The sequence below is a fragment of the Melanotaenia boesemani genome, chromosome 7, assembly GCF_017639745.1.
Source record: "Melanotaenia boesemani isolate fMelBoe1 chromosome 7, fMelBoe1.pri, whole genome shotgun sequence".
Lineage (NCBI taxonomy): Eukaryota > Metazoa > Chordata > Actinopteri > Atheriniformes > Melanotaeniidae > Melanotaenia > Melanotaenia boesemani.
The window spans coordinates 35376847-35404235 of NC_055688.1; the positions used below are offsets into that span (position 1 = coordinate 35376847).

A 27389-nucleotide genomic window follows, 5' to 3' on the forward strand; every position below is an offset into this window, starting at 1 on the left:
CTGAAAAGAAGATTAATACCAAGTTATTTTCTTCATTGTTCCTGGACATAGGCTCATCTGAGGCGGAGGGTGTTTTAGATTTTAGCAACAACTAATCACAAAATCTGGCATATGTTGAGTCAGGTGATTTAACTGGCAGAGCCAGCTTTTCCTAACCATACACAAGTTACACCAGCAGAGTGAAGCAACAAACTGTATTTACAACCCTTTAAAGCCTGACCCAAGAAAAAAACGGAGAGATTTTTTTTAATCAAGTCTTTATTTGTCACTTTAAAAAAATTAGAAAAAATAATTAACATTATTTTTGAGTACTTGCTGCTTATTACCATGTGATGTCAAAATTATTGCAGTGCAAAAGGTGCCCACCAGGGGTCAGAAGACAAGTATCAGATTGTCTACAACAGGGTTTTGAGCTAAGTTTTTACCATAAAGTGATGCAAAATGTCTCTGAAAGATACGGCATTGAAGGGTTAATTTGCATAATGTAGCTACAACCCAAATGAATGAGAAATGAGCTCATTAACGTCTGAAAACTGTACAGGGTTTAACATTTAAGGTAACCTGTAGGATCAATAAACATGTGGAAAGTCTTGTTGAATCTGTACCACCAAGAATGAAGGCAGTTCTGAAGGTAAAAGAAGGTCCAACGTGATACCAGCAAAGTGGACCTGATAAAGTGGCTGGTTAATGCATATTTTTATCTAGCAAAAAATACACCAATGAGAAAGGGAAAAAATACAGTCCTATATATTTTATGTATTTATAAATTACATACTTAAATATGTGCATTGTTAAAAGTACACAACCTACCTACAATCAACCATTTCATCCCACCATTATGAGCATGAATAAATGATATGGATAGATAATGTAAATCATAACTGCATCTTAACTTCGAAGATACCCTGAAAATTCACGTCATAATGTGAGCATGTAGGAATTCTAACATCTGACCAGGGGTGAAGCAGTGGTGGAGCTAGACTTTTACACATGGGGGCAGAGGGTGGGAAAGACTTTATCAGGTGGGTTTTATATTAAGAAAGGAAATGACTGTGTTCTTCTTTCTAACACAGACTCATGTCCACTGCTGTGATAACTGGTCACATTAGAGAGACATGAGAAATCTAAAAATATAATATTTCCAACAAGTTAAAAAACATTCATAGAACGTTATGTTTGTTTTTGGAGCTTGATGTGGTAGAAGGAGGATCGATGGCTTCAGACTGTTTTGGTCTAATCTGTGTTCATTCTCTTGAAAAAAAAGAAGAAGAAATATCTCTCTCTCTGTCTTCAGTCTAATATCTTCCTATACAAAGTCAGACAGGTCCTAGGACCTATATTCCTCCACATTTTCATGCTGGCTACTTTAAAATCAACTAGCAGCCTTGCTAGCCTCCTTTTCTCCACCTAAGCTTATACCTGATCTAGTGCTGCTATGTAGCTTCGTGCTAACATCAGGTTGAGCCTTACACCAGGGGTGTCAAACTCCTGTCCTTGAGGGCCGGTATCCTGCAGGTTTTCATTGTTTCCCTGATCTAACACAGCTGACTGAAATGATTGGGCTATTGTGAAGACGTTGAAAAGAAGCTGTTGGATCCACTTGATTATTTTCATGTTGTTATGTTTGTGTGAAAGTCTAATATTCTGTGTGCATTGCGATGCTCTCTTTATGCCTTTTAATTGCCCCCTTGGGGATTAATAAAGTGTTGTAATGTTGGCTTGTTGGGCCGTTATGTAAGTGGACTGTGCCAGCGCTTACAAGTGGTTGGCCGCTGTTCCTGTGCCTGCGGCTCCGCCCTCCGTCTCCAGGATTAGTTGCTGGCAGCTCTGTCTGCTCTGTGATTGGCCAGTCATGAAGACTCCTTGCTTCATAAGCACCTGATCACCTTCCCTCTGGGCAGCTGTGTCAGATTGGGACACAGTTTGCCATTGTGGATGAGAACTGAGTGTGAATACAGCTCAGTTTGCCACTGAGGACTGGGTTTTGCTTTCTTGGAGCTTGTTTGCTGTAGAATTACAGATCTTTGTCTTTTTGTGTTCTTTGTTGTTGCTAACTGCCGTTGGGAGCTTTTTTCTCCTGTCACAGGACGATTTATGTTGATTACTTTTGTGCAGAGATTAGTAATAGGATAGTCGAATGCCTTTTAGTTTCCTTAGTGAATAGAGGGATTCCTTTGTTATTTATGTATAGATCTGTAAAATAAATTTGCTTTCATTGTACGTAACTGTCTCCGATAGTTTGTGTTGCCACCCCTTTTCCCCTGGACTCCGTAGGGGTTGTAATAAATAACATTAGTAGTTGTACTTGCACAGGGACAAAATCTCCTCTAAAGGTGCAACCAGCTGCCAATGTTTTTAAAGGATGAATAACTAAGAAACCACTTTAGATGCCAGTAGTAATATTGCTGATCCATGTTTGTGTGAAAAGAGGTTTCTGTCCTCCTCCTCCAGTGACCTGTTAATTACCTCCAGTTGGCACCAGGGGTGTCCAATCAGATTTCAGAGGTGGCTAGTGCCACCCTGACCACCCCTCTAGCTCCGCCCCTTGGATGAAGTTGCAACACTGAACTGGATTATTTGCTGTAAAATCATCAGGGAAAATGCCACAGGTGTTTTCTACTTTTGGTTTCATGCTGTGAAAGAAAAAAACTTTAAGAAAGGTGAAATCATTGTCATTTATAATTCTTATTAAACAAATTCAACAATATGCAAATAACTGGTACAGACCAGATTTAGACTCATCAGTCCCAGTACCTGAAGTAATTTTACTTACAGAAGGTGAGACTATGATGAGAATATGAAAATGCAGTTAAAGTTCAAATGGCAGTAAAAATAAAACAACTGAAACTATCAGAAGCCAAGCTGCAGGTTAGGCAGCTTTAAGTCTGCCAGCAGAGCATCCTCCTCTTACAGGCCAGAAAAAAAATCTGAATAGGAAAATCTTCATCCAAAGTCTGCTGTGAAATTCTCACAAATGCACCTGTTGCTCAAACAACTTGCAGGTATGTTGATTTGAAATCTGTCCCAAGAGCATTTTTAGCGTTGCATTTGTAAATACCAGAGTTTGTGAGCACAGGATTTTGTATGACCAGACTTCCCTCCTCTGTCAAATGCATTCCTCCCTGCGCTGTGTATTGGTTGTGTGGAAGTAGCGTGGTGCGTCCGGGTAACGTCCATGAAATATCCGGCTTGGGAATACCGGTCGCGACACACTGTAACATCACCGGTGTTCCCCGGATGACTCTGGTGATGGACATCATTGTACTGGTGATACGCGGAGGAAAAACCATCACTGTGACTGGGTAGGAAAGAAGTGATGAACCGAAGGAGTTGGAGGCCTTACAGATGTATGTTCCTTTGTCAAAAGTGGCAACCTGTCTGAGCTGCAAGGTCCCGTTGGTGTGGAGAGATATTCGGCCAATGGTCTGAGGTTTGTTTAAAACAACACCGTTGGGTAAGGTCCATGTGATTGATGCCTGCGGCCAGCCTTCCACAACACAGGGTAGGTTGAGATTTAGGCCGTAAGTAATCTTCATCCCACCTGGATGAGTAAACATGACAATGAATGCCTTGAAACAATATTGTACTGGAGGAGCATTACACAGTTAATTATTTTAATTAATTTTTTAACCTATTTATCAATAGATATAGCAGGATAAAGGCCGGCCAGAAGAAGAAAGCAGAATTTATTACTAACAGAACTTTGTAGAAATAACACACAGATCAACAGTGACCAAACCTTTTCTCATCTCATCGTTCTCTCAAGTCTTGGCTTTCAGGAGAAAAAATATTGTTATTAAAACAAACATACAACAGAAACTATTTCCATGTTTCCACTTTTTCCTCATTTCCAGTTATTCCTGCTACTATTTACAACCACCGTGCATCAGAAACGTCTTCTTGGCTTTATTCCAGCCATAGAGGAGCATTATTTTTCTTCTTTTCACACACATATAGAACTTTCTGTTGACTGGTTGATCTTTGGCTGCTCCTGATTGGACATTTCCGTCAATTTAAGCTCTCTGATTGGACATTTGACAGGAAGTGGCTTCATAATAATTTCCAGGTTAAAACAGGTTTAGAGAAGGCTTGAATGAAAGCACAGGTGGTGGTCTTGCTCCAATCCTATCTAACCTCTAAAGCAATGGTGGGAAACCCTGCTCTTTGAGGGCCACTGTCCTGGAGGTTTTATATATTTTCCTGCTCCAACACACTTGATTTAAATCAAATGGATCCAACAGCCCATCAAGTTCTGCACAATGACTCATTGACTTGAATTATGTGTGTTTGAGCAGGGAAACATGTAAAACTTGCAGGACGAGGGCCAAGGTTTCCCACCGCTTTTTTAGAGTAGCTACAAAACATACTTGACACATTTGGGGTAGACTGCATGTAGCCTGAGTTTGCATATTGTCATTCAGATAACACAAACAGTTACTAAACCCACTGAATAACTTCACTTCTTCAAACTATAACCAATGTGACATTCTTGCTACTTTAGAACAGAATATTTTCTCAGAATAAAACTGAAGCTAAACTAAAATCTGCTTCATTAATTTGATATAAAAAACATACCTGTAGATCCTCTGATGACGGGCTTCCTTCCAGCCTCCAGGGCGTAACGCTTCTCTGCTTGTCCTGCCACATTTTTTGCCAGACACCGGTAAACTCCCTTATCACTTGCAACTGGTTGCGAGATCCGTAGAGTTCCGTTAACAAAATGGTGGGTGAAGCGTTGGAGTCTAAGACCAGGCGTTAGCATTGTCCCATTGGGCAGCACCCAGGAAAACTCTGGGTTTGGCTTCCCGCGAGCAGAGCATTCCAGGATCAGCTCACCGCCATCTTGCTTTATAGGTAAGATTTCAATATTGGGAACAGCAAAGCTGGGTTTCTCAGCCAGCGATGCCACTTCTAATTCAACAGAAAGCATGGCTTCACCTAGGTGGTTTTTAGCTAGACAAGTGTACTTTCCTTCATCCGTCTTCCTCACTCCCCTTAGCTCCAAGCTTCCATTATGATGGACTTGGACGCGGCCTCCGAGGTAGGGTGTTGTGAGCAAGTGGCCAGAGGGAGTTAGCCACCAGACTTTTGGTTCAGGCTTTCCTTCCACTCTGCAGTCCAGAAGTGCTGTCTGGTAGGAAATACCCAAATGTTTAGTGGTACTCTTTCCTTTCATACCGTTGATAAAAGGTTCCTGGATCCCAACTTCGATTATCGTGTTTTTAATATCATCACCTGCAGAATTTCGTGCCACACATGTGTATTTGCCTTCATTGGCCAGCGTCACCTTATTAACAACTAACATCCCATCATCCATAATCTTAAATTTGTCCGATGATGTTGGTATCACATCATTTCGGGGTGAGATCCATGTGATTCTTGGTGGAGGTTCCCCCTTTGCCTCACAACTCAGTTTAGCTGACTCCCCCAGTCTTACTGTAATCTTTGATTGAGATTTTGATATGATTTGTGGAGCATTCGGTCCAACTTTTACTCTCACTTTTCGTTCATCTTTGCCCAGTTTGTTCTTCGCATGGCAAGTGTAGTCACCCTCATCTTTTTTGCCTATCTGCTGGAGGAGTAATGTTCCATTCCCAAACATAACGTAGCGACGATTGCGAAGGCCGCTGTCATCTGACTGAAGAGCATTGTTGATTAAAGTTCCATCTGGTAGACTCCAGGAAACCTCTGGGTCTGGGAGTCCGGTTGCAACACAGTCCACCTAGAGAGCAACAAGTCCAACAATTATTTATGATGCTGGGCTTTGGTTATGCTTAGGTTAGTTGCACATATGGTCGAGACAAAAAGAAGCAGAAAGCCAAAAGAAATCTGATGTCTTGCGTTTACTCTGAGCAACGCTCAAATTGAGGATTTTTCCAGAATGTGATATAAAAATTGTTCCATAATTTTGAACTTAACCATTGATGTCAGATCAGGGATATTTCACTTTAATCCAACTTAAAACAATCACCAGATACCTGGAAATTTTCTCCAAAGGTAACCCTGGTCTGTGCAGTCCTCACATGTTCAATTCTAGGGGGGGTCATCAACACTTCCACCTGTCAAAATAAATTCATAACAAATGAAAAGTAAAATAAAAGCATTTCTCATCAAATCAACATATTTATTAGTCAGGGTGTGATGTCTAAACAGCAGCATTAATGAATCTTTTTCTTTTTGTCTGTTCTTCTTTATCTTGATAATCGTGCATATGATCTACTCTAAAATTTGTCGATGTGAGTCTGAGCTCATTTGGATGAGGGCTGTCATTATGTGGGGGTCAGGGTTAATTCCCATTTATGCTCTACGCCAGAGGTCACTAACAATCCTGATCCGGACCCAGAACCTGTTCCATATGATCCTGGAGTTAAAATATAAAATCTCACAGGGTGCTTTTACTTTATATGGCACAACCTTTGCAGTCTTCACGGTAGTGGTCAGGAAACGCAGACCAATTGCACATGAGGTAAGCCATCTCACGTGATGCACTCAGCCAAACTGCCAGCTAGATCAAACAAAGCAGGGATAAAGACAACTGTCCTGGAGAAAGGCAGCAGTGTTGCTAAATCTGCCTGTTATCAGCGACTTTGGGCTTGTTTTCTGTTAAGTATCTTGCAAATATCGTTGGTTGCAGGTTTTTGGGCTTGTTTTTGTATCAGTGTAGTTGCTAATTTGGTAATTTGGGCTTGTCCTGCTCCTGTTATGAAGCCCCTCTGATTCTCTCACAGCTGTCCACATTATCGGATACTATGTTGGAGTCCAGACTATAAGAGGGGGGATCTAGGTCACAATTTCTAATAGCCATCAGAATGTGTACCTGCATTATAATGAACTCAGACTTAAATACAAGTTTTCAAGACTTCACTCGTCTTCTAAGATTTACATTTAGAAATGCATGCTATCGGCCCCCTGTGGTCACAGATTCAGATTTTGGTGTAACACCAGCACGCCCCTACCTACATGCACGTTCAACTTCACTTGATAGGCCAACAGTGACAATGCCTAAATAGGAAATAGGACAAAATAGGAAATGTGTAAAATATATATAATAAAGAGTAGAAAAGAGTGTATTGGAGGGTTCATCATGCAGCCACTCAAAAAACCTTCTTATCAGTGAGGCACAAATCAGTTTCACTGTCATAACAAAATGAGGAGGAGAAAGATTTTATTTGTTGTAGGTCTTACCCCAGGTCTTTTTGAGACAAGCCATGTATGTCTTACTTTTAGTAAAGTCTCCTGGACCTCGGCTCCAAAGGTTTTTCTCTAACATATTAACATATTATTGAACGACAAGCTGTTCTTTCTCTAGCCTTTTTTATATCTTTCTTAGGGTGTATTTATACCAGCCCTTCTAAATAAAAATCTAGTTTGTTTGCTTTAAAAACTCTAGTTCACTTGAGGACGGGTGAATGTGCAAACTAATTCTGATGTAGATCAAAGAAGCAAACTCTGGTCTACCTAAAAACGTAGGTCTTGTTCCGCTTTCCATGAATCAAATGCAGCAAGCAGACTGCAAAGCAAAAGTAAACCCAACCAAAACATACACCCGTATAGAAATATGATCAACCCAAGACAGCTGGGACCTGATGCAGCTCTATGTTTTCCTCTAATGTGGTGGAAACAAAACTTTCCCGACATCAACGAATGGATGAACCAGTATTCTTCTTCACTGTTTGTCTTGTCTTATGCGGGAACATGTTATTCAGAAGGTTTTGGTTCATTTGAGAAACTGCAGAAGGAAAGCAACCCTGGATGTTGCAACCCTCAACTGAACTGAGTCCCCAGTCGCCTCGAGTCTAGTGGAATATTGTGAAGGGGTTCGTCTTCAAAATAAGTGCGTAGATTGATGTTTGTCTTGACAGATTTTCTTGTGATTTTGATCATTCAAAATCACAGAAATTTTGTGCTTTAGCTGCAAGATAAGTTTTAACCTGTGTTTATTGTAGAAAAATTAAAAAAGTGATAGGAAAGACGTCTCTGATTCTTGAAAAGAAAAGAAAGCTTGTAATTCTTGTAATTTCTTTAACATAGAGTAAGCTCTACAGAAGAAAAGTGTCTGCAAAACAAACCTCAGGCATCAAGCTATTATTTGACCTTTTCATACCTGGAAGAGCTCCATTTCCTCTCCATTGGGCCGCTGAAAGACACACTGATAATTTCCTCCATCCAGCTCCGTTAGCTGTAGAATCCTTAGAGTTCCATTACGGAAAACTTTAATCGGTCTCTCTGGACTAGAGGCAGATAAAGGAGACAAAACTGGTTTATATTAAAGCAGTCAATCAAGTTCATTGACACCTTCATTAATGCTGTAATGGTTTCAGTTGCCTGTATCGATGCTCAAGGATGGCCTTGGAGGGCAGCTGCCAGACAGTCCCTCTTGAGGAGCCAGAGGACTCTGGACAGTGGAGGTAAACAGCAGATCCATACATGGCTGAGACAAAATGTTGGCGAGACAGAGTACCATGGTGGTGGGTTGGAGGGATGGGAAGAGGAGGAGGAGGAGGCCGGTGGGACAAAATGGAAGAATCTGCTCTCACCTCCAAGTGGACGGTTCTTTTGGCCATTCCCACTGTGTTGGTGGCCAAGCACTCATACCTATAAAGATTGAGAGAAGCTCAGTGACAGCTTTCAATCTCTTCTATCCTAAAGCCTCCATTGTGGAGCCAAAGTCGATCACCAGTTACTAGCATTAAAACAGTTAGCATTTGTAGTGCTTCATTTATTTTGCTACTTTTTTAAATAAAATCTGCTTCTTAGGATTTTTTTATATCCTAGACTCCAGGATACTTTTTAGATATTTAGATATTTGATGTGCCAAAAGAAAAATGTCCACATAAATCAATAAATACTTAAATTACTGGATTACCAGTTGGCTTAAAGGTACAGTGTGTGAGAATTACTTGGTATAGAGATGATTTCAAATGCACGGCTGTGAATGGATGGTGGCGCCGAGCGTCAGGTGCAGCAATGACTGCACTACAAGTTACTACTTCAACACTATACACAACAAAGCTATTCAACTGGCAGTCCATGGGCCAGAACCTACCCTTCAGTCTACTTGGACCGGCCCACTGCTCATCTACTTTTAAATAGTAAAAATAATAATTTAATAGCAGCGACTAAACTGTCAGCGCACAACTTTGTGACATTTTGTGACACTATGTAACGCTGCTGTTTACGCTGTTGATGGAAGGCCAAAGACACCGGCTTCTTACGAAAACTTCACATTCAAAGGAGAAAAAGTTGACAGAGAAAACAGAAAATTTAATAACAACTGGACTGATAAGTACGCACACAATGACAAAGTGGTTAATCAGGAGGTTCAAGAGGATTCCCGCTGGGCAGCTTAACTCTTGGGCCAGTGTGCAGGTGATGCCGGTCAAAAAAATAAATGAACTATGCTTTGATCTAAGTAGTTATCTGAAATATCTATTCCTCCTTTACCAACATTTATAGAACTAAACTTTCAGGATATGTAGGAACTACTTCTTCCCCCAGGTATATGCCAAACAAGGCGCAGCATTACATCGCAGAGTGCTATGAGCATATTAACAGATGTCCTGTAAAAGCAGAAGCTAAAGAAGGCAGTGTGAGTCATCATCTAATCCAGAGGTGTCAAACTCCGGTCCTTGAGGGCCGGTATCCTGCAGGTTTTCATTGTTTCCCTGATTTAACACTGTATGTTGCAATTTCTCCTCTTAATCTGAAGGTGGCAGCAGGAGTGGTATCGGTCAGTAAACTCACCAGGTCGGAGTTCTTTTGATAGTTTACTTCAGTTCGGTCAGTATTTACTGTTTTAAAACAACAATGGCGTCCAGTATGGTTCAGTGTCTTTATTGGCTTGTGGAAGAAAACAAAAAAATAATTCAGCAACAGGCGAAACACATCGCTACCCAGGTGAAACCGAACATACGGGACATGACAAACAGCAGGGGCGGTGGCAGCGTCGTGCATCATGCTCTCGGATCACTTTTCTCCAAGAAATTTGATTGGTTATGATATTGGAGGGAATTTTGACATTTTCAAAGCAGTCCGTGACAGAAAAGGCGGAACGTTGAAGAGCCAGAAGATTTTGCTCGAACTGACAGAAGTCTTGTTGTTGACTCTTCTGTACAAAAGAGAAAGACACCATCTTTTGATGGCAGACCTCAAGGCTGATCCAGATAAATCCAGGACCTACGTTCGGACAAATTCACCCTGGCGCCACTTGACTGAATGAGAGCAGGTTAGAGCAGTCTGCAAACGCTTCTAACATGGAGGAAGAGCTTATTCTGGCTTTGTCTGACCTTCTTAGACTTTACAATACCTCACTCAAAGATTTTAGAAAAATAAAAAGGCAGCCACAACGGCGACAAAAAGTGAACATGTCTACGTGAACGAGCACAACATTTAACATGCACGAATGTCGCCTCTCGCTTTTCCATAGAAAATGACGGAGAAGAAGTGAAGTCGCCTCCCGTGTGTCCAACTGGATGTTTGTTCAAAACTGAGGAGAAAGTGCGAGTTGGATGGGTGTTGCACCCGTGGGGCAAAACTTTTCCAGATGAGAGGGTTGAACACCGTAATAAGACAAGGCTACATGCTTATTAAACATGATGTGACAGCTATACTCAGCTGTGAAGTCACGTCTTTAAACTCCATCACAGACTAATTTTCCCCAATATCGTTTAGGTCTTCCACAAAAGTCGGATGAGTCAATGAGTTTTTTATGTTTAAAATATAACCAAAAACGCAAACAAAAACACTTTTTTCTTATTGTTTGGTAAGATACTGATGTGAAGAGGATTTGTAGTGCAAGACGGTCATACAAAAACAGATATATATGATTTCATGGCAACTTTAAGAGTACATAAAATGAGTCCATGTGTTGATAACTGCATGTCCTTATTCAAAGAGGTTAAAAGAAATGCACATTTCATACCTCCCACCATCAGATGGCGAAACATTTTTCACAAAGAGCGTGCCATTGGGGAAGACAAACAGCCTGTGTCCAATAAACTGAGATGGTTTAACATGGATTCCTTCCGGGAGCGTCCATTTCAGAGCCGGCACCGGTTCTCCCTTCACAGAGCAGTGAACATACACACTCCTGCCTGGTTAAATGGGATTTGAATTACTTTTAAAGAGTTCACATTATCTTAACCTGCATGAAACATGTTTGTTAATAGGATGTATTTTGGTGTATGCATTTTAAATTTTGTGTGTATTATACCTGGTTGGATGATCACTGTATCCGTCACTTCTTCACTTATGCTTGGAGGCAGTGCTGCTACGTGGAGGTGGTAAGTGATTGTATCTGCACCTGCTGCATTGCTCGCGATGCATTTATAGTCTCCTTTACTGGAGAAATTAGCCAAATGAATTTGCAGAGTTCCATTTGGAAGCAGAGACATCGGAGAAAGGAGAGTGTGAACCGTCCCGCCTTCTCGAACAAACGTCCTGTCTGGGAGAATCCAGGAAATCTGGGCTGGTGGTTTTCCAGAGGCGAGGCAGTCAAAAGTTACACTTTTCCCTAAGTAGATGGCTATTTCAGTGGACCGAGGTGGCTGTATTTTGGGGGCTTCGGTCTGCACAGCTAAGGTGATGACCATCCGGTCTGATCCAAACTGGTTCTGGGCTGTGCAGAGGTACTGCCCTCGATCCTGAAGCTGGATATTTCTAATAACAAAAGTTCCATTTCTGAAGACCTCAAAACGAGGACCAAGCTTGGTGTTGGCTGGGATGGTGGCACCTGATGAGAAAACAGACAAAAGATAATAGAGGAGAGATTCAGGGCATCTTTATAACAAAAAATATAAATCTAGCAGAGAGCAATACACAAAAACCATGAAGTTAGCCTTTGGTTTTTCTTCGCTCTATAAATACCAGCATATTTCTTATGGATACATGTCTTTCATCTCTGCATCCCACCTGTGGAGACTTTGGTCCATGCAATGCTGGGTTCAGGGTTTCCAGATGCTCTGCAGGGCAAAAATACATCATTCTCTGCCAGCACAGACACACTCGCTGTTGTAACTGTGGTGATTCGGGCTTTCACCCCACCACCTGAAGCCCCCAACAGCCACGGGTACGGAGGAGCAGCTGTAGGATGCTGAGAGCTGAGTCGTCCTACGAGGACAAAAAGTTCATTCAGCACTTGTTATATTCTAGGATTTCCATTTGAATCTCCTTTCTGCTCTGCACGTACCTCCCACAGGCCACCCACCTCCATATGGAGCCAGAGAGGCGGTGGAGAGGTGAGGAAGAGGGGTTGGGATGAATCTGGATGAGGGAGGTTTCTCAGGATTTGATGGCTGCAGGAAGTAGGAGTGAGGAGCAGTGGGTGCTGGTGGTTTGGGGATGTAAAGTCTGTGTAAAGATGGAGTGTTGGGATTAGGTGTGATGGGGTTGTAGTAGCTAATGCGAGGTTTGGATGTCACTATCCTCCCCAGCTGTGCGATGCGGTCCAGCTGTGCCTGCAAAAATATGCAACCCCAAAGTTAAGCATTCAAAATGCTGCAAGGCAAACAATGACAAAGACAAAGAAAAGGAAATTTTCTTATTTTGATGAAGACATAATGAATATATGTGCAACAACAGAGCCATGGAGGAATTATTCATGTTTAACTGTGTTACAAAAAAGGCGACATGAAAATCTTGGACTGTATTTCCAACAAGCTAATGGAGACAGATATGCACGTAGACTATATGGTCCTTGTTAGTTTGGCACGTTTAAATTGGATCTGTACTGGATGTAGATTAAAAAAAAAAAAATGTGTGAAAAATGTCCAGATAATATTTGTCATACTGAATGTCATTTTTGTTCTTAATAGCCTAATTCATAAAAACAATAAGAAAACTAATAATATAAAATAACATTTTGTGGATGGGTTGCAAACCTCCTGGACATGATATACCTGGAAATGCCTGGAAGACTTTTGTAGATCACCTAAAGGGTAAGCTATCCATCACAATTTGCCCCACAGAATTACACACTACCGTTCCTGAGAATCTGTTGACATTAAAGCAACAGCGCTCAGGGGCTCTGAACATCTAGTGGAGTTTTAAGAGTTAAATAAACAACAGTTTCCTTTCAGTCAACTACACAATATGACTTCTCATGCACACCCACAACCTTCCTTGTACCTGTCTGTATCTGTTCCTCAGCCTCGACAGAAACAGGTGATCTCTCGTTTGGGTCGTTCCGTAGACATGCTGATTCGGTCTATGATGGCGGCTATTAGGTGGTACGAGCTTGGAGCTGTCTGTTCCAGGAACAGTAGGGGTGGGTTTTACTGTTTCAGCTGTGATCTCTGGTCGGTTGGTAACAAATGAGCCATGAGCCCACGGGTGGGGGAGAGACCATAGTCGATGTGTGGCTGCAGGGTGTGAACCAGGACCTAGGAAGAGACCTAGGCTTGGTGACTTATCTACATGTATGAGCAATTCAATATCAATAACAGATTTTGTCCTATCCTTTTAATAGTGACTGAACAAAGGAAGTCAGTGCGCAGCAGTTGTATTTACCTTGCTTCGGGTGAGGAAATGACCTTTGACCTGGCCAGGAAGGGTAGTGGTGAGGATAGGGGTGTGAAGGCCATCTGGGGGTTGGAGGGACTCTGGGAGGCTGGGAATGTCTGCCTGGATTCACTTCACCCTGTCTTCCTATAATTCTGTCTTGGTTAGTCTGTGTAATCCTGGAATTTGTAGTTTCTTCTCTTCCCTGGTTGGTCTGGAGAAGCCAAGGGTGAAGTGGCTCTGCTATGGGGTAACTGTGGTTTACAGGCTTTTCATCTGGCTTCTTCATCACTTTATCCGCTCGCTGAACGATTTCTTCTCTTATTGGAAACACTTTAGAGGATGAAGATCTTTCGTAGTTTGGTGTAGGTCGAGCGTTAGGTCGTGGTCTGCTATGCGTTTTTATTTGGATGTTATCTTGGGAGCTATAACTCTGAGTAACCAGCTCTACTTTTGATTTTTCTTTGTCTTCCTCACTGGCCTGTTTAGGCCTGTCTTGCTCCTCCATTGCTCTTATATCCTCCCTTTCATTTTCTCCTACAACACTTTTATTGTTTCTCCCATTTTCTTCAGTTTGTTTTTTCATCTCAGTTTTCTCAAAGTTTACGGGGTCTTCAGACGTCAGAAGAATTGGACTGTCCAGCTTTGGAGTGGCAATCGTTTCCGGACTGGGTAAATTCGGTCCACCTATACTGGGATCTCTTTCTGTAACTGACACAGAGGAAGTAATGCTGCTCCCAAGAGTATTATGAGGAGGTTCATTGCCTAAATCTTCCTTGACTTTCAAAGTGTTGCTATTTCTGGAATCATATTCCTCATGGTAGTCATCATCATCTTCTTCTATTTGATACTCTGCAGATAAGGGTTCATAGTAGTCCTCTGTGGTTGGAGCAGGGGTTGTAGTAGTGGTAGTGGTGGTAGTTGTAGTTGTAGTCGTTGGGGGAACAGTTATTGGGGGCTTGTGGTTTACAGGTGGACGGATTCTCCTCATTGGGGGTTTTCTCCGTCTATGGGGGGGCCTTCTCCTGTTTGACCAACCGGGAACATATTTTGAGTTTCTTCTGCCCTCCCCAGGGTCCCTTTCTTCTGGCTGTTTGGTCAAATGATTAGCTCCAACAACAGTGGGGTCTGTAACAGTTTCTGCTTTATTTGTCATCTCATAAACATGTTGCTGTGACGGTTCTGTGGTTTCAGGAGGAGACTGTATAACTTGCAGCCGATTTTCTGCTGTCTCAGGGACTTTGTATGTGGGAAACCTTGTTGGCTTGATATAGGAGGGAATGGTAATGTGGGGTAAGCTAGTAGTGGTAGGGATAATTGTAGTGGCAAATGTTGGTTCAGGGATGGATGCACTTACAGTACTTGGCTCTTCTAGCGACTGCTCTGTTGGCAGAACCGTGCTTGGTTTAGCATTAGCTTTAGCCAATATCTCAGCCCAACGATTTGGATCTAGTTCCTTTACAGATTTATTGGGTTTTCTCTTTGAATCTTTTATCCGCATCCTTTTCAAAAACCCATTAGGCTTCCTTTGTGGTGTTCCTATCTTCTCAGGGACCTGTGTAGCAAAAGGACGTTTAATTTCCTGGAAATCTCCCCCTGAACCCTCTCCTTCCTCGACATCTAGTGGCCAGACTGGCTGCTGTCTGTCAGTCTGCACTTTAGAGTTATCTGAAGCCTTTTCTGCTGTGACTTCCACCATGTGGGACAGCATGTCAACTCCATACAGATTGGACACCAAGCAGCTATATTCACCAGAATCTTCTTGTAGCAGCTTCCTTAACACCAAAGTCCCATTTTCCATCACTTCTGCCCGCCGGGTGAGCTGTGTTGGGAGGAGAACTTGGTTTTTGGGCAGGTACCACATGGTTTGACTGGGCTGAACCGAAGTCACATCACAAGGAAGAGAAAGAGAGTTCCCCTTACTCATTATAATTTTCTGACCATTTAAAGCTGTGGGACCAAGGGTACGCTCTTTAATGGTGAGTCTCAGTGGCATCAAGTCCACTCCAGCTTTAGTTCTGATGATACAGTAGTAAAGACCCGAGTCAGACAGTGAAGCATTTAAAATGACAAGTTGTCCACTATCTGAAATTTCTACCTTATTGTTCGTGTCTTCTACAGTGGATAAATCTGGTAGCATCCACTCCACTTTCAACTCTGGGTTGGAAGTAATGATGCTGCACTCCAGATAAACCTTTGAACCCTCAAGAGCAGATTGAACCCGCCCAGCTGTCCCTCTACGAATTAATGCCCAAGAAGAAGCTAAGTTGTTGTCATCTTCCCGCCCCCTAAGGTTGTTTATGTCTTCTGTAATCAAAGTACTAAAATCCATGACAAGTTTCTTTGTTGTTGTCTGCTCCCTGTTCAGCTTTAATGTGACTCTGGGCTGAAGCAGCCACGAAGGATCTGCTGCCAAATACCCTTTTAACTCTGTAAAATATGGGGAATTTTCATTTACTGCTTGGGAATACTGATAGGTCACTCTGCTTGCATTTCCCCTCTGTTGCCCTCTTTCTAAAATTGCAGGACTTTGGTAATAATACGCAACCAGTTGCCAGAGATTTTGCAATGTTTCCCGATCGATTTCACACTCCAAGACTGTCACCAGGGATATATTAACAGATAACTCTCCAGGTGAGTGTGGATTAATGCTCCATGTCATAGGTGAACTGTCTCCTGGGTGGCTTACATCACATGCTACCTGAGCGTGGTTTCCATGGCTGTCCGAGAGAACAAAAGTCAGGTGGCCCAAAGGTTTTTCTAAGTCCCGGGTGTATGGGAGGTCAGGCTCTGCTTCTGATTCAGCCCACACAGGATTGTCCCACTGCTTGAGCGGGGAGCGAAGAATTGGTCGTTCGCAGGTAAGCTTGTCTGCAGTCAAGCCCAGCAACCGGGTACCATTCAGATGTTGAGGGAAGGTGCACTGAGGGCACGTCTCAATAGCACCACGTTCCTTTTTACATTTTACTACTCCTGGAAGGAAAGGTGGAGAGGAAAGGAAATGATGTGGGAAAAAGCACATTTCCATGAAATGATCAAACGTCTCAATTTTAACATCTGATATGTTGTTTAGCTTCCATTTGTGAATAAAATATGGGTTTATGATCATTCCATTCTGTTTTTATTTACATTTCTGATCCTTGTAAAGTCCTGCTATGAGAAGATAGATATGGAGTATTCATTTACACATCTTTACCTCCATGTGCACCGCTCCATTCCAGCAACCAGCGGAGCTGGCAATCACAGCTCCAGGGATTTCCATGCAGCGTGAGCAGCTCCAGCCTTTGAGCAGTCTTTAATGCTACAGCAGGGAGCTGCTCCAGCAGGTTGTCTGACAGGTGTAAATGTCTAAAACCAAAACATCATATTATTTTCTCTATTATTTGCTCATAAGACAGGTTACACATAGAGAAAGGAAACAACTATACATGTAACATAACTTGGTTAAAAGTACAATTACCTTTTTTTTTTTTTTTTTTTTTAAAACATATTTACTCATTTCCACATGCATTACAACTTCCAGATCATAATGGACCCACAAAGTCACTTAACACTTAATCTCAGGTATCTGATCAGATAAGTAACTTTTCTGGATTTAGAAGTTATTTTAAATGTACATACTTGTACATTTACATACGTGTGTAGTAATCTGAACTGACCACCTCATCATACAAAAAGTCAAATCTGTTAAGTAAGATGCATTATCCCCCTGCCTTGAAATTTTTTATATTTAAACATAAAAAGTGCAACCTCACATGGGTAAATTAGCAATGTGTTGCTATTTGTTGGTTTCTTACTTGAGTCCGGATGTCCAGAAACGCCCCAGTACTGACACTGTAATAAAGGTATGAGGGTGGATTTCTTTGAGAAGGTTCCCCTCCAACTGAAGAAGTTTTAGTGAGGTAAGGCCAGAAAAGGAGTATGGCTCAATAAAGTCTATAAGGTTGTGGTCCAGGTGGAGACGGACCAAACCAGCAAGACCCTCAAACAGACCAGGATTCACTGACGTTAGCTTGTTGTAACTCAGCTTCAAGATCTGAAAAGAAAAAAAGGGGGTTAACTTATTTTTCTAGATGTTAAAGGCACACGGCAGTGATTTAATTAATAAACAGATGAACTGTGCTCAGATAGCTTCTACATCCAGGTCATGAAGTCTTTAAGGATGAAGAGTCTCTGCTTGCCAGGTTCATACGTTACATCCAGCAATAGAATTAAATCCCAAATTGATTTTCTCCTGAGGGAAATTAAAATGCCAGGACACAATCTGCAAGGTCTTCCTATTTATTTTAAAATAACAAAATATTTAGTAACTTACCAAAAGTTATTTAAAAAATATGATTCATTACGGTAATTTTGTTCAAACATGTCAGCACTCAAATGTTCGTAAGAGTACTTTGTTCATAGAAACAAATCCAGGGTACAAAGATTTAGATGAATGCCACAATCACAAGTTTGTGTGTAGGAAGTTGGTGAATGAGGCTCACAGTTTCCATCTGATGGGTTCTGGGAAGCAAAGACAATCTTCAAACATCAACCTACAACCCACAAGATAAAGGGATCTATCGCTGGTGTCCTGGAACAAGACAGTCCAGCTTCTTTGTCCACATCCTGACCGGTCAGAGCTCAACTCAACACTCCACAGGTGGTTGTAATGTTATGGCTGATCAGCTTTTGAAGTCACACAATGTCCAGCATCTTGTTTTACTTCTCACGTATTGGCATGGATCTGATTGTCTTGGCATGAAAACACACATTTCCTCGCATGTCTTGGCATTTATACATAAATGACCGTAAACGCTAATCCAGCCTGTGATTTGTGGCATATGGAAGCAGCAGCACTCAAGCAAAGTCCAGATAATTACTTTGTTAAATGGGAGAACTGCAAGCACTCATATTAGCCAGGCCCATTGCTGTGGAATTTATTTATCTTTTTGTTTAACTTTTGGTTTTGTCTTTGCAGAGAACAAATAAAATTTCACATATTCAGAGGAAAACTTGTCTGATCTAAAGCATGTAACGTAGATCTTTGATAAGGACTCTATTCATAGTGTCCTGAAGATCATCAGGATACAAACACTGTTACTGACTTGGATCTGCAGAAAAACAAAGCTTGTTGGACAATTTATCAACTTTTACCGATAATGAAAAATCTCACAATTCAGTAAAATATATAAATCATTTTAATTTTTAAAAAATGAAATAATAAAAAAGCTAAGAAAAAAAAGAAAAAAACTCTGATAAAATAAATAAATGTAAGATTAAAAGTAAAACCAATAAAAACAAAAAGCAAATACAAAAAAATAGAAAAAATATAGATAAACATAAACAAAATAAGTAAAAGAAAACAAAAATACAAACGATACCTGTAGTGACCTCAGGCTGTAGAACGCCCCTGGATGGACTGTGCTAATGTCGTTGCCGTGCAACATGAGCATTTCCAGTTGCCGTAGTGACCTGAGTTCTGACCCCTCCACCTCCGTCAGGCTGTTATAACTGTCGGTCAGAGAACATAAACAGAACCAGTGACGGATAAGTAAGAGGATCACTGGGGGGGTTAGACAGGCAGGGAACTAATTATTTGGCAGTGTTTGCAAATGTGCCTGAAACAAGATCATCCCCATGAAAGCAAAACACTGGAGGCAATGACAGACTGGAAAACAGACGGAGGGGTACAAAGGCATCTCAGGCAAACTTTGACCCACTTTAAAGCTTTACGATGTGGAAATCACAAGAAGCAGAATTTACACAATGTATTTTTTTCAGGCGGTGTTCATGTACAGCAGGAGCCGGCCCAGTTTGCCTTCAGGAAACCAGTAATCTTATAAAACAGCAGAGTTCTGTGTTAGATGGCTACAGTATAAGTGCAGCCAAATCACAAAGAGTTAGGAGCTCATGTCATAAACATCAGAACCAAAGGTCATTCTCCCCCAAAAATACAGTCTGTAACAAATCACAGTATCAGCTGGCAGGAAGTGACAGCGTGTGATAGATGTTATCGTACATCAGACCTGTCAGCGAAGGAAAGCAGCGCAGTTCTGGTTCTTCTGAGTCAATGAGATGCGTTACAGTGCCCAGTTGTGTGGGTCCCAGGTTGCAGACATCCTTCCCCCCACTCAACACATATGGGAGATTCTAGAGTTTGCTTTTCCCCCCCCTACCTTCCATAAAAACAGCCCTCTCACAATATATCATGTGGATTTTACTTTCATCCAGAGTTTTTTTCAGCACCATGAACGCACACATTTTAGTGTAGGTTTCCCCATCGGGAGCTGAACTTCTAACCCTGGCATGGTTGATGCTCTGATCTTATACCATAACAAAAGCAGCCACATTCCTTCAGTATGCTGGAGTTCTTCAGAGCAAACAGGAAAATGACATCTGATTGATTTTTTATGCTAAAGACTGGTCAGGCTGCAGCCTATGAGGAACTGCAAGGCCCAGTAGCATTCACTTTCACCAAAGGTTAAAGGTGCAGTGTGTAACAATGACAATGACAGAAAAAACTGTACACTGTGCCTTTGAACAGTTGTATGCTGATATATTTCTTAGTAAAACAATAATTAAAAAAACACACAGTAAGTTATACTGACAGCATATTGTTGCATGTTTGTCATTTTAACTGCTCTGATGTGGACAAATCCCATGTATGATGTAAAAGGCAAGCATATATCTATATTTAGATCTTTACATCTATATTGGGGCAGCTGTAGTTCAGGAGAACAAACAGTTGTCTACCAAGCAGAAGGTCGGTGGATCGATTCCAGGCTTTCCCTGCCTACTACATGTCAACCCCACGTTGCCTCCTGACATGACTTTCGGGGTGTGTGTGTGTGTGTGAATTGGTGAAAGTGATATGTAGTGTAAAGAGCTTTGTGTGCTATATAAGTACAAGGCCATTTACCATGTCCACCAGCTGCTTTATCAGGTCCACCGTGCTAGCATCATTTTCAGTTTGTAGTCGATTTGTTAGCCGTGTTTGCACAAGTGGTAGCTAGCATCAGTATAGCTGGTATGGTAGCTTTTCACCACACAAACAGATGAAAATGGAGTGTATACAAGAACAAATGACATTTTTCTACTTCCTTATGGTATCAAATTTCTTTGTGTTTTCAGGCAAGCCTGCCTATGAAAAGCTTGCGTGTGATGCTGACTGGGCGGCTTCATCACACTCAAGCCATACAGAGACTAGGCCTACAAACACAGAGGTTTAACCGGGAGAGACTACAAACTCCCTGAGGTAAGAACACAGTTTTGTTTTCGTTAAATGAAGATTATGATGTAGTCCAGCGGTTCCCCCCAAGTGGGACCCCCAAAGAGCAAAGGGGGTCCCCGAAGCTTTGACCGTTCGGAGCCATTGTGATTACCACAACCTGTCCCCATTTTAAGAAAAGTAAGGCTATGTGTTGTTAATTTAACTTTGGCTTTATGGAAGGACAGGAGTCAGCCAGAACACATTATTTATGATAAGAATCTCCCTTTTGAAAGCATAAAACCAAGCATGGTTTCAGCATGGTGTGGGACAGGGGGTCCATGGCTTATTGGTAAATGCATGAAGGGGGTCCCCAAGGAAAATCGATTGGGATCCTCTGATGTAGTCGACTCAATTTAGTGTGATAATTTGATTTGGTGTGATAGTATTTTACCTTGATTTCAAATGCATTACTGCTGTATGTTTGCACCTAAACATGGAGAATAAATGTGGTAAACGTGGCGGTTTGAATGCAAACATTCATGCTCTTGAAACCTTCAACAAATTTTTTGAAGAAATGTAAAGAAATAATTGGATACCCCTCCAAACACTTCTTAGACACATGCTTTTCCTATGAGGTGTTTTTCAGTCATGTTTGCATGTGTAACAAAACCTTAGCTTAAAGCTTATCTTCTGATCTTAGTCTGGGAGAAGTTTGTCAGTAAATTCATGTTGGACATCCTCTCATTTCCATATGGGTCCAGCCCTTCAACTCTTCATGTTTACTCTCTATGTCGTACCTTAGGGTTTTATTAAGGTTTTTTGTGTATGTACACACATCCTTTTCCTTCACTTGGTCCATCCTGAGTACTGTATGTTTGGGTCTGTGTGCTGCATCTTCCCACAATTCTTAGTGCTTCTTATGTCACACCAGCTAGAGCTCTTTTGTTGGTGTGATAGACTAAACAAGGTGTTAGAAACCTTCCTCAGAAGTTTTCTCCATATCAACATGACAGCATCACACAGTTGCTGCAGGTTTGTCGGCTGCATCCATGATGAGAATCTCCCGTTCCACCACATCCCAAAGCTGCTCTACTGGACTGAGATCTGGTGGCTGTGGAGGCCGTTGGAGTCCAGTGAACTCATTGTCATGTTCTAGAAAGCAGGTGGAGATGATCTGAGCTTTGTGACATGGTGCATTATCCTGCAGGAAGTAGCATCAGAAGATGCTCCACTGTGGTCATAAAGGGATGGACATGGTCAGCAACAATACTCAGGTAGGCTGTGCTGGTTAAACCAGGCCACGTTGGTACTAAGGGGCCCAAAGTGGACCAAGAAAATCTCCCCCCACCATTACACCAGCAGCAGCCTGAAGCGTTGATCCAAGACAGGATGGATCCATGTTTTCATGATGCTTCCAGCAGATTATGAGCCTAGCATCTGAATGTGGAGCTGAAATGGAGACTCATCAGACCAGCAACGTTTCTCCATCTTCTATTGTCCAGTGTTGGTGAGTGTGTGTGAATTGTAGCCTCAGTTTCCTGTTCTTAGCTGGCAGGAGGCACCCGGTGTGTCTTCTGCTGCTGTAGTCCATCTGCTTCAAGGTTGGACGTGTTGTGTGTTCAGAGATGCTGTTCTGCAGACCTTGGTTGGAACCAGTGCTGATTGGACTTCCTGTTGTCTTTCTATCATCTCCAAACAGTCTGCCCATGGTCACAAACCATCAAGCAAAGCTGAGCAGTTTGATTTTTTGCAGAAAAACTGGAAGACAGTTACAGTTTGAGCAGCTGTCTCTTGTTTCCAGAGCTGTAGATACAGATTCATGTATTTCTTCTCCCAATAAAAATAATATATAATAAAATAATCACAGATATTGCAATATCCCTAATGACAAATAGTCATTTACTAAAATGTAGTCATTGTGACAGCCCTACTTGTACATGTTACATAAATCTCAGACCCCACTACACAAAGCCAGATGTTAACCATACATGTCTGACAACTGTAATCTTTGTGTCATGGCTGTTTCCTGTCGAGTCAGTTTCCTTCCCAGATGATAAATATCTGCCTTTGTTACAGAAGTTCTCTTCAATTCACTCACATTTCTCTGAACCTAAAGGAAAATGAACCCCAGGGTGTAAACAAAACAACCAAACACACTTGGTGTCAACATATGCCAAAAGCTGTACATTAAAGCCATTATGGTCCCCTCCCCCACCTTTCAGGGTGGTCTTGTGTTTCAAAAGTTAGAGTCTGTTTGCTCCCTAAAAGGGTTGGTTCCCTTCCAGACATCTTCTCTTGTACACAGTTCTTGACATATTCTATTAATTTTCATTATAATAATTTAATTATTGTTCACAGAGAACCAGGAATAAGTAACAAAAAATGTGAACTATAATGTCATTCCGTCATTTCCTCAAGGTTTACTTTTGTGCAATCCACCTTTTCCCAGCCACCATCTCCACCTCCTCCAGATACGAGAGGAGCTTCATCAGAAGTGTCCACCACCTCTTATTTCTGCTCATCCACCACCAGCATCTAGACTCTCTTAGCCCTTTCCTTTACACCTGGACAAGCATCAGAGTCTAATCAAACAAATAGTTAATTATCTATCTATCTATCTATCTATCTATCTATCTATCTATCTATCTATCTATCTATCTATCTATCTATCTATCTATCTATCTATCTATCTATCTATCTATCTATCTATCTATCTATCTATCTATCTATCTATCTATCTATCTCTCTGTCTATCTGCCCGCCTGCCTGCCTGCCTACCTGTCCGTCCGTCCGTCCGTCCATCCATCCATCCTACTATTTACCTGCTATCCTCACTAAACCAACTCCAGCTCAGCTGCTTTGTGGCGCCACCGTGCATCAGAAACGTCTTCTTGGCTTTATTCCAGCCATAGAGGAGCATTATTTTTCTTCTTTTCACACACACATAGAACTTTCTGCTCACTGGTTGATCTTTGGCTGCTCCTGATTGGACGTTACCGTCAATCTAAGCTCTCTGATTGGTGGAAAGTCTGACAGGAAGTGGCTTCATCATCATGTCCAGGTCTAAATAGGAGGTTTCTTAGCAACATAGTAGTGATGGTGATGTTTTTATGATGAAATGTGATAAATAATGCTGTTATCATGGATCATTGTGGATTTACCAGATAGAGTCTCTGAATAAATACATATGTTGTAGCTGGATTGTAAACCTCCTGAACAGGATATAAATGCCTAGAAAACTTCTTTAGATCACCTAAAGAGTAAACTATCCATCACAGTTTACCCCCCAGAGCTACACACTACCGATCCTGAGAAACTGCTGATAATATAAGTGATAGAGTTTAGGGGGCTGGAGATCTAGTGGAGTTTTAAAGGTTAAAGCAACACTACTGAATCTGGCAGGTTTCCTCGTGTGAGAGAGCGCATGATCAGGTGGGTGTTTTTAAAATTATTAGGTCATATACTTGGGGTGTGTTTTTTTTGTGTGTGTTTTTATGTAAAGTACTTAGTGCTAAAAGTTCTTTGTAAGTAAAAATTGATTTGATTTGCTTTGTGTTTTGGCTCATCTTGTGTACAATAACTGTTTCCACATTACAGGAGTCCACATGGAGACCATTTGTCTCCTAAAGACTCCAGCTTGGCTCAGCACAGCATCTTTTCTGATTAAATACCTCCTTTAATGCTTCATATTTTACTTGCAGAGCTTCTCATGCAAACACAAGCCCTCCTGTGAACAGCAGTGTTGCTCTAAGGTTTTTGCCAAGTGAGGATGCATTGTTTGCCAGTTATTAGACAAGGCCAAAAACAGTGGCTGGGGTGTTACTCTACATGCTGCAGAACAGTGAAGGCTCCAACCACAATACAAAGATCCACATGGAAATTATTACATTCACTTCAGCTCCACATGTAGGGAATAAGCACGTATCTTTCTGGATTGTAACAGATGTTGAATTAAACACACCATAAGCCACTTGATTACCTCACTAATTACTTTTCTATCTTTGGTGTAAGAAGGTGTATTTTGTTTTTTTTATGGCAGGATGAAATGATCTTTTCATGATCCCTCTTCCTGAAGAAAGAAAGAAATCTATCTGTGTTTTTGTGAGTTTAAGTGCAGTATTGAGCCTTACCCCAGGTTGAGCCTCTCTGTGCCTTTAGGGAAGGTTTTTGGTATGGTGGTGAGATGTCTGAATGTACAGTGGACCTCCTTAACATCTGGGCAGCTGCAGCTCCGAGGGCAGGGTGGATCAGCATAGACAGGGCTGGTCTGAAGGATGTATAGAAGAAATGTCATATAAACAAAAATGAGGAGGTAGAGACAGAAAAGAGAATATAAACAATAAGGCTGATAAATTTAGAAAAGAAGTAAAAGAAGGAACAGTTTATCTATATAATCATAATTTTGCAGCTCCTGAAAAAAAACTGTCTGGGCTATATATATATTTGCCCGTTTTTATTGTACTGTATCAACAGAACGAGCCGATGGTACAGATCCCTAAACGTCAGATGTCCAATGGTCAGTAAATGCAGCATGTAATGTACTTCTATATGTTGTTCTAAATCATCTCTACTATGTTCTAGATCATAATTTAGAATTCATATATCATCATCTCACCAACCGTCTCCATGGTGATAATTTCTAAAAGCAGCAGATGTGACGACTGAAGTTAAACAGCCAATATTGATGAAGAAACTTTTTCCTTTTATCATTGAAGTGTGAGTGTTTGTTCAGCAGTGATCAAAGTCCTACAGCAGCATCACCCAAAGTAAACACCTGCTGATAAAATACATCACTGGCTGCTTGTTTTACTAGTTTTTTTTTCACTTTTCTACATTAGATGATCACTTTAATTGTAATAATCAGTTCAATATTTCATGAAATCTAAACCTAAAATGTCTCATTTGTGCCCCCCTTTTCCTGGTCAGTCCCCCTGCCTGACCCCTCATCAGAACTTTTCTAGACCCGCCCCTGCATAGCTGAAGTAAAAACCCTGTCTACCACCAGCAGGTACTGTGTTAGAGAAGGTCCTGTCAACAACAACACTTCAGGGTAAATATGTGACGGTGTGAACCAGGAACCGCTAGTTTCCTCCTTCTCAGCTGAACCATAAATTAATGCAACAAGAGCGAAAAGCCGATCAGCTGATCACTGACAGCCGTTATGATTCCCGGAAGAACCTGAGAGGAAAGGGAGGAAGCAGCTGCTGCAAAAACACAGAAACGACCAGAGATCCTCTACAGCAGACATGTTGGTGCAAAACGCAGGATAAGTAAAAAAAAAAAAAAAAAAAAGAAAAGTGGGACCAGACCATCATTCTGCTGCTACCATGCTGGACAGGACTAGTTAAAAAAAATTGAATAAATATGATAATTTTTTATCATGAGGGATATAAACTTTTTGGCGCTCCTATATACAGCGTGTGATGCACATGCTGGGAGTGACGACTCTGCTAATGGCTTTCATATTAAATGAAGCTTGATTATAAGAAAAATTTACCGTTTGCAGTAGCAGTGATGAGACGAGGAGGGGAAACCATGTTGCAGCCAACCTGCAGACATATTTGATGCCCCACCGCAGCACCATGACTGGATGGCTGTCAGATCACTCACACCATGACCATGCCTGCAGGAGTAAATGTGTGGATTAAGATGCACAGACTGATGTCAACACATAAGAAGGACTGGTTTTATATATGGACCACCATGAAATCTGCATTTCTATGTACAAGTAAAAGGAGCCTTAAACACTGACAACCAGCCAAGGGCCACATCTGCATCATCAGTGAGTGTTTGTCTCCTGGGTTTTTTGTTTTTTTTTATTATTTTTGTAAAAAGAGGAACACTATTTACCACTGCTAAACTCTGTTGGCCAACTCAAGCCGTAGAATTGGCATTTTATCTGTTGGTGCAAAAGAATACTTAAGTAAGTAAGTAGGCAACAGAAAGCTAACGGCTAGCACATCACACGCAATCGCTCCTCATCTATCATCTTTGTTTCTCCAAAACAAACAAGCTAAACAAAAGTAGTCATGAAGGGAGCTTTCCAGCAACATTTCCAGGAACTTTTATTACCTGAAAATTATATGCACTACTTTTCTACATACACATGAAACAATATAAAAAAAAAGGTTCAAGTCTATGAAAGTGTTGCTCTCTAAAAACATTATTTTTATCTATATGTAAAGTGTATTTTTTCTTTTTTTAGTCTTATGACTGACTCTTGAATTGTTTGATTTACATAAATGAAAGGTCATTTTATTCTCCTGTTATCAATTTGTTGCTAAAATTAGTCATAGTAATAAGAAAGTAGAATGCTGAACTATCATTGAGGCCTTCGCATTGACTGGGCACTCCCCACAATGTTAATTTAGAGAGGGTAAAGCTTTTTAAAGACATTATCACTGGATTGATTGACTTTATCAGCGGTTAACATCCTATTTGAACAGGACAGTAGAGCCCTCTGCCTCCCAGCAGCACTGATACAAGAAAACTCCAGATCCAGTCCGACCGGAATCTAGTCTACCGGTGGACTTCAAATCCTCAGCATGATTGTACATTTTCAGAGAGGATGGAGAGAAGTAAGTTCCCAGCCGGAATTAATAAAATATCCATGAACTTCTCCACTTGGAGCAGGACCACCTTCCAGCCTTTCCCAGCTGAGGACCATGGTCTCGGATTTGGAGGTAGTGATTGTCATCCA

At 41.4% G+C, this 27389-nt stretch overlaps 1 protein-coding gene across 1 annotated transcript; it reads right to left on the minus strand.

The window, feature by feature from the left end:
* Positions 1 to 250: 250 nt before the first annotated feature.
* Positions 251 to 26273, minus strand: si:ch211-159i8.4 (matrix-remodeling-associated protein 5). The gene is made up of 16 exons (XM_041989756.1): positions 26187 to 26273; positions 24820 to 24956; positions 18861 to 18990; positions 17295 to 17533; positions 16694 to 16845; positions 13507 to 16470; positions 13126 to 13379; positions 12188 to 12455; positions 11911 to 12108; positions 11213 to 11731; positions 10922 to 11093; positions 8326 to 8595; positions 8105 to 8231; positions 5979 to 6059; positions 4576 to 5722; positions 251 to 3541 (listed from the first exon to the last, which is right to left on the minus strand). Exons 1-16 carry the CDS (start codon positions 26271 to 26273, stop codon positions 2988 to 2990), a joined length of 7299 nt encoding a protein of 2432 aa, XP_041845690.1. The 3' UTR covers positions 251 to 2987.
* Positions 26274 to 27389: the final 1116 nt, after the last annotated feature.

Bases quoted from the DNA above. Each gene is read 5' to 3' on its own strand.
- si:ch211-159i8.4 (XM_041989756.1), bottom strand. From the start codon at position 26,273: ATGGTGCTGCGGTGGGGCATCAAATATGTCTGCAGGTTGGCTGCAACA. The intron at 16,471-16,693 runs GTAAAGATGTGT...CTTTCCTTCCAG, and splicing joins ATGGAGCGGTGCACATGGAG to GAGTAGTAAAATGTAAAAAG. The intron at 8,232-8,325 runs GCAACTGAAACC...ATCTGCCTCTAG, and splicing joins ATCCTTGAGCATCGATACAG to TCCAGAGAGACCGATTAAAG.